At 45.8% G+C, this 6999-nt stretch overlaps 1 protein-coding gene across 2 annotated transcripts; it reads right to left on the minus strand.

Moving 5' to 3' along the window:
* Positions 1-3805: 3805 nt before the first annotated feature.
* Positions 3806-6091, minus strand: LOC127771581 (uncharacterized). 2 transcript variants are annotated; one of them, XM_052297508.1, is made up of 4 exons: positions 5900-6091; positions 5673-5782; positions 5478-5539; positions 3806-5342 (listed from the first exon to the last, which is right to left on the minus strand). In XM_052297508.1, exon 4 carries the CDS (start codon positions 5318-5320, stop codon positions 4055-4057), a length of 1266 nt encoding a protein of 421 aa, XP_052153468.1. In that variant the 5' UTR covers positions 5321-5342; positions 5478-5539; positions 5673-5782; positions 5900-6091; the 3' UTR covers positions 3806-4054. The 2 variants fall into 2 exon arrangements, with proteins under 2 accessions (XP_052153468.1, XP_052153467.1); XM_052297507.1 differs by having other exon boundaries at positions 5478-5542.
* Positions 6092-6999: the final 908 nt, after the last annotated feature.

Consider the following 6999-nt stretch of genomic DNA (forward strand, 5'->3'; position numbering starts at 1 on the left):
ACCAAACCTGTCAAAACCATGCGACCAGTGAGGATTCAAGCCTGAGACGTCAAGATTAGTCGGGGGGAAGCCTCCATGGCGAAGACTATGGAGCAAAGACGGCGAAGGGCGAAGAATCGCGCGGGCACCTCGCAAAGCCAAAGGCCTCCTGGGCGAAGGATGTAAGACGAAGGGTGTATGTCGAAGGGAGACGACTTCGCCATAGCAAGTTCGGCCTCACGAAGGCCCATGAGGCCATCCAAGCCTATCAAGCCCAGTGGCCATTGGGCCAGCGATCGCTTGACGGCCCATAAGGAGCCCATGTACCTCAATTACACTGTATACCCATGTAAATGTCCCTTTCATAAGGGCAACCATGTATATTCCCCTGTATAACCTAAACCCTAGTAGTAAGAACCTGTAATGAGGCTATAAATAGCCTCCTAGGGCCATGTAACAGGGGGATCCCAAGAAAAATTCTCAATTCAATACACTTTACTTCTTTTCCAACCACTGTTGAGTAACCACGTCTTTCGACGTATGCAGTTGTCGTTTCGACAACAAAAAGTTTTAGAGGTGATATGTAAAAACTACGATGGGAGTAGGTAGGTTGCGGATTAACTGTCACCACCATTGGAGTCTTCTTAAAAAAGTATAGATGCTTCTATATATGACTTCTTACCTGATTTGTTGTTTTCTTAATTAATTAGGAATGCTAGCATGGAGGGTATAAATTATCAGCAACAAATCGAAGGGTATCGATGAATAGGATAACCAGATTTATCGGAATTCTATCAGTTGTTTGGGAGATTCCCATGCGTGCGGACTTAACAAGCCCAAAAGGTTAACAGTAGAATTAAGTTCATCCACTACTACAGAAACCCTCATAAATATTTTTCCATAAGTACTGTTTATAACATACAACCGGCACCTATAGTAACCAGCACCTATAGTTGGTCTGGACGACAGTTGGACATCGGTAGATATACCTATAAGTATCGATTTATGTAGACAAACTGGTAACAAAACTAGTACCTATTATTGGACCACACTAATGGTCCACCAACACTTTCGGAAGGTGGGCCCACTTATAGGCACGGCTTTTTTTTTCCTCAAAGCTACGTGACATGTACAAGTGTTCGATCCAATGCTATGCTCTAATGTGGTGATAAAGAACTAGGTTAGAAAGGGCGCACTGTTGTGCATATGTACAGGCGCAGCCACAGCTGCTGACAATTTTGGGGCACTGAAATGATGACTTCCCTAGACTCTTGGGGTTGGGAGACATTAGGAATTCAGTTGCCTCCTATTGGATGCTATGATATGTTTTGTATTGCTTTGCTAGGAGCGTTGCGAATCCATAGACGGCGCAACGTGTGTCATGTCTAACTACTTCTTGATTGGTGCCTCATGGCTTATCTAATCAGGTACCACGCGTAGAGCACGTACTGCTGGTTGCGTCCTGATGGGTCCTCTAGTTCTACGTCCTGATGATGAGTATGGATCTCTCCAGAGATGCAAAGGAGTTTGGTTCTGCTCAATCGGACGATTGGACTGATCTTGTAGCTGTTTCTATCTTTGGTTGTTTTCTAACTACATGAATTCGAGTGGCAACTTTTAGGGTTATCTGGAAGTAAATTAAGGGAAAGGAGAAAAATAGAAAAATCGATGTTGTGGGTTTGGGCCATCGAGGGTGTCTCTCATCTCTGTCTAGCCAGCGAAGTACTAGCATGGAGAGGAGAAAACCCGAGCGAGCTCAGTGGCTCTAGTCCATCTCGCTGATCGGTGGCGCTCCTTCGCACGCACTGCTCGTTGGCCACCACCACCAATCACTGGGATGTGTCGCCAATATTGATTCTAGATCCAAAATGAAAAGGAAAATTCAAGTGAAAGAGAGTAAATGGTTGGTCGGTAAAAAAAAGTAGAATATATATGTTGAGCAAGATGAGTTTGTAAAAGAAATTACTCCGATAAAGATGGGTGGAAGAAAGGAGTAGGGCGGGGGAGGGGGTGGTGAGGTGCTATCATTGGGGTAAATTGTGTACTCCAAATGGTGGGTAGGGTGGTGGCAGAGAGAAGTAGTTTGATTGAAGTAAATCGTTTACTCTGAAAATGGTGGGTAGGGTGCAGGCTGCATGCGTGGGCGTTAAATTTTTTTTCCGGGACTTTGGGTAGAGTGTAATCCGTTTATTGAACCGCTTGGTTTTTTTGCTAGTTTATCTTAGGGTTATGGTCCGTGCTTTGCACCTGCTTGGGAAGAGCTAGCGTACAAACGACTACGGTTACAATCCGAGCCAGCCCACCGTGCCAATGGTGCAGCCCAGGCATGGCCCGACTGTCGGGCCGAGCCAGCAAGGGCACAACCCCTGTCGGGCCATGCCGTGCTTGGACCGGACCGCGGGTCGCAGGTCATATGGCCATCTATAGTTCTGGGGAGCGAGAGGGATTCAGAAGCAATACGGGGAGGGAGCAATCTGGCGACAGGGGCGGAGCTAGAACAAAACGAAGGGGGTTCCACTTGCTTGCTTTACTCTGGTTTGAATCAAATTTAGCTTGATACGAGTGTCTAAGTTTAAACTGACGGGGTATATATGGTGAAAGTAGATAAACTATAGGTAAAAATTTTTTTGAACCGGGTTCTTGGGCACCCCCCTAGCTATACTAACTCCGCCCCTGTCTGGCGAGAGAGCGACAAATTACAAGTTACATTATATTTTTGATTTCCTATTCTTATTTTCAGTCTGAGGGTCTACAAAGTGAAAGTTCTTGGAAAAATTGGTTGTTAGATCTGGGGAGGGAGCGATCATTATATTTTTATTTCCTATTCCTATTTTTAGGGTAGATATGTTAGGTGGGACGACAGAAACACTACAACTTTTTGAAGTAAGCAAAGACAAAGATAAAGATAAAATAAAGATTTAGTTGAGAATTACAAATGAACATTTGTAAAGGGATCTAATAACGAGGGACAGCGTTACTCTTGAGTCATGTGAATGGAGCTTCTGAATTTCATACGCCTCCAATTGCACACAGTCACAAACCAGTGACGATATGTCGATAACTCGAGACAAAACCATAACTTACCATGCATGCTCTAGCGGAGCAAAGCAACCAACTTTCACAAGGTCAGCTGCCCCACCAGGCACCAGCCAACCTTCAAATCCAAAATACGTCGTACGTGTGTGGTACGTACGCAGGGTTTGATTGGTGGTGAGAATTGGGTGGATACATTTATCTTCTCGGTTGAATTTGCTTGATCTAGTGTTGAAATTGCACGATTTCCGGTTAGCAATCTCTGAGTTTTCTGTACCGGCTGGTTGCTTGTTGATATGGTGGTTTTCTAAGTTCTAAATGGCAGTGTTATTATATTTAAGCAAAAGACAATAATAAGTGCTTAATTTCAACTCAAGCTCATACTCTTCTTTCAAGGATCTCGCACTCTCGTATAACTGCAAACCTCTCACGTAAGCCTTGAGTACGATGCAATAGTTTAGCACTATTTTTGTGCTTCTGTGTCCAACACTCATCGTAACAAACAATTGTTCAGTGTAGACAGGTCAATATATGCAGGTCGTCATACAAATACCTAACATTACCATATAAATGGTAACAGAACGTGGTACTTGTGTCGACTAATCCAGACTAATAGGAAACCTCACCCAAAAAATGAGGAAAATTGAAATGCTTTTTGGTTAAGTATGTAACCAATCACAGAGCATATAAAAAAACCATCGCAGTTGGGAGGTAATTCATAAAGAAATAATACCATCCCGATTATAAAAGGGCAAAATTAAGGTATCTTGCAAGCTATATCATTGCAGGAAATAATATCACACATCAATAGACAACACATGGAGAGATACACATCAATAAAGCATGCCAACTAGTCTCTTACTACTAGACTTTATCCAGAGATTGCAGGGTTACTAATAGATAGTAGGATGCACAATGGATAAAACAAAAGTCCAAACTTGTGACATTAATAATACAAGCATACCTCTTATAGTCTATTAAGATACTAATGAAAAGCGGACTAAGGGAATCTTCTTGGAAGCAAAGCAAGTCTCAAAATATATTAGAACACTGACTCAATGAAAGTGCCGTCAGTAGTGGTGTGACATTTCGACTTGTGCTTGATCATTCGGAGTTTCTTTTTGCCACCATTGCCGTTGCCGTTGCCATTGCCATTACCATGGCCATTGCAACTGTTGCTTGCACTGCCATTGCAATTGCTGCTTGCAATTCTGTTGTCTTTGCCACCGTTGGCACTGCTATTCCCATTGCCCTGGTAGGTACGTGGCACCACCTCCACACCGGTTATGATACCAAATGTCTGGTCAATGAAATCATCGCCGTAGTAGCTAATTCTCATAGTATTGAAGAACCTTGCAATGCAGAACTTGCCCGAGCCTATGTTGACAAGCTGAGGCCCCTGCAGTAGATCCCAGTCCTCCGGCGGGTCAAACTCCTTCCAAGTGCCAACTAGCTGTGGTTTGGAGTCCAGGTTGGAGAGATCAGCAGCAGATAGGTGGTTCTTGTCAGAGAAGCCAAACCAGAGATTGAGTTCCGGCACATACTCAATCTTGCCATACAAGGGTAGCATCCACTTGCCAACCGGGCTCCAAGTGTGGGTCGCAATGTCCATGCAGTAGGTGCCAACGTCCTCCACTGATATCAAGATTTGGGTGCCACCACCGACCACTGCGTAGGACATGATCTCGGAGCGGACCTTCATCCGCATGGGGTCACGTAGGTAAGGCGGCGGCGGCAGCAGTTGGCACTTCCGGGACTTGAAGGATGTCTTCTTGTGCTGCTGGCCATAGGTGTATGCCTCAAACTGGTCACTCGTCTGGTCTTTGTAGCGCAGCTCCATATTGGGACTGCTCTCCATGACAAAGAGGGTGCCAACACAGTCTTCATCATACTCCTCCTCGTCCATGTTTTGACTGACTGTGCTCGGGATGAAGAGGGAGAGGGGTTTTTCCTTGGGTTTGTGGAGGCTGGGCATGGTCACCACGTGGTGCGTCTCGGCGTCGAAGAGGAAGGTGCGCCCAGACTGGTCCGCGCAGAGCATCTTGCTCTCCGTGAGTGGGAGGTATTGGATGCTCCTGCTCTGGTCGTCGTCCTTGGGTGAAGCTCGGAACGTGATGATCGGGTCGGGAAGATGAATCCTCGGCATCTTTGACGCCTCACAGTCGGCATTGGCCACCGATCCTTTTCCGTTTAGTGGTGGTCCTGGGTTAAAGAATTTCTGGCGCGCTAGGTCGATGCGGCGCAGCGACCTCAACCCAAGGATGCGGCTGTCCATAATCACATTCAGAAAGCGCCACGAGAGGCTCATCGTCGATTCGTCGATCCACAAACTTCAAAGGAAAACAAAAATCATCAGAAAATATCAGTAAGAACGAGAGGGAAAAAAAAAAAGAAAGAACAGACAATCTCCGCGGTTTGGGTATGGTACTAGCTAGCAAGATTAGATTGTGGGGAAGAAAGAGTACCAGCACGTAGCAGCAACAAACCGATTCGATCTGCTTTGCGGTAAATCCAGGGAGCGTCCGGCCTGCTGCAGGATAAAGATGGTATCACAACTTCACAAGTTGTGCAAATATCAAAGATGAACAACGAGAAAATGAAGAATAAATTGGCTTTCCAACGGAGAGGATAAAGATACAACAGATGTAGCAGCAGCGGACCTGGGGCGCTCGGTTGGAAGGGGCACGGCGTAGCTACCCAGTGCCCGGCCGGAGAAGGAGATGGGGATGGATTTCTAGGTCTGGACGTCTGGAGTTTGGACGCCTCGGGACTATATAGTAATAAACACAGATAAGGTCATCAGATGTAGTAAAATAAGAAGAGGGAAATTAAGATTCAATGGAAACGAGAGGTGGCCTTTGCGAAATTGTGAGCAAGAAGAGAGTACCTGTAACCTGTCACTACTACTACTACTACGTACGAGCACAGCACCACGCAGCAGCAAATTAAACCGAATCGAGCAGCAAGCAAAGGCCGTGGCTCTCACCGGTGGCCGGCGGCAAGGATGGCGGCGCGGAAGGGGCGAGGGAGATGGGTATAAACGAACGAACACGTTGTCCGTGGGGCCGCCCGAGTGGGCCTGGGCTAAGTAGGTTAAAGGAAACGGCTTCATGGGCCTTTATTTTTTTTTTTCTGGTTTCTTAGGGTGGTGGTCCGTACTTTTCTAACCTGGTTGGGAAGAACAGATAAACGACTAGTATATATGCTTTTGAAGTGTACTGGAGATACGTTGAAACAAAAAGGCAACAGAACTAACTATATAGTGATATCAGTCTAGTTATTGCCAAGAGCTGAATGCTGATATGCCAACTTGGCTCAGAGCAATCTTTTGCTATTCTAAATTTCTAATCTGTACTGCCAATGATGTCTTATTTTCTTTGTACGTTTCCATTAGCTGTGGAGCTAGGAAGGTTAAATGTACGAGTTATAACTGACTAATTATTGTGTTATGTGGGACAGATCCACAAGTGAATATATAGCTGAGCTACATATAGTTAGTACCCCCAACCATGCAAGAGATTGAGACATTGGCATGTAACAAAAACGACGACAATTCTCGAGCCAATTGCTGTGCGATATGAAATCGTGATCGATGTTGGCGCAAGCACAAACCGCTTGGGTTTTTTTTTTTTTTTGGGGGGGGGGGGGGGGGGGGGGGGCAGAAATAATGATCAGCATGACTTTATCCTACAGTACTCCTGGGCATGGAAGACGTCGGAAATTCAGTTGCCCTCGATCGGATGCCATGCTGCTTGGCGTTGCTCTGCTTGGAGCGCCGCGCTTCAACAGACAGCACAGCTTGTGCAACGTCTACTGCTTCCTGGGTGTTTCAGCTCAGCTTACCTGCTCGTGCATCACACGCAGAGCACTGCTAGTTACGTAGAATCTGTAGTTCGCTGTCTGATTCTAGCGGAGTATGGCTCCCTCTAGAGATGATGAAGACTCTAGCTCTGCTTGGGGATGATTGGATCATTGGACTGATCTGAT

Source organism: Oryza glaberrima, chromosome 4, assembly GCF_000147395.1.
Source record: "Oryza glaberrima chromosome 4, OglaRS2, whole genome shotgun sequence".
In the NCBI taxonomy this organism is placed as follows: domain Eukaryota; kingdom Viridiplantae; phylum Streptophyta; class Magnoliopsida; order Poales; family Poaceae; genus Oryza; species Oryza glaberrima.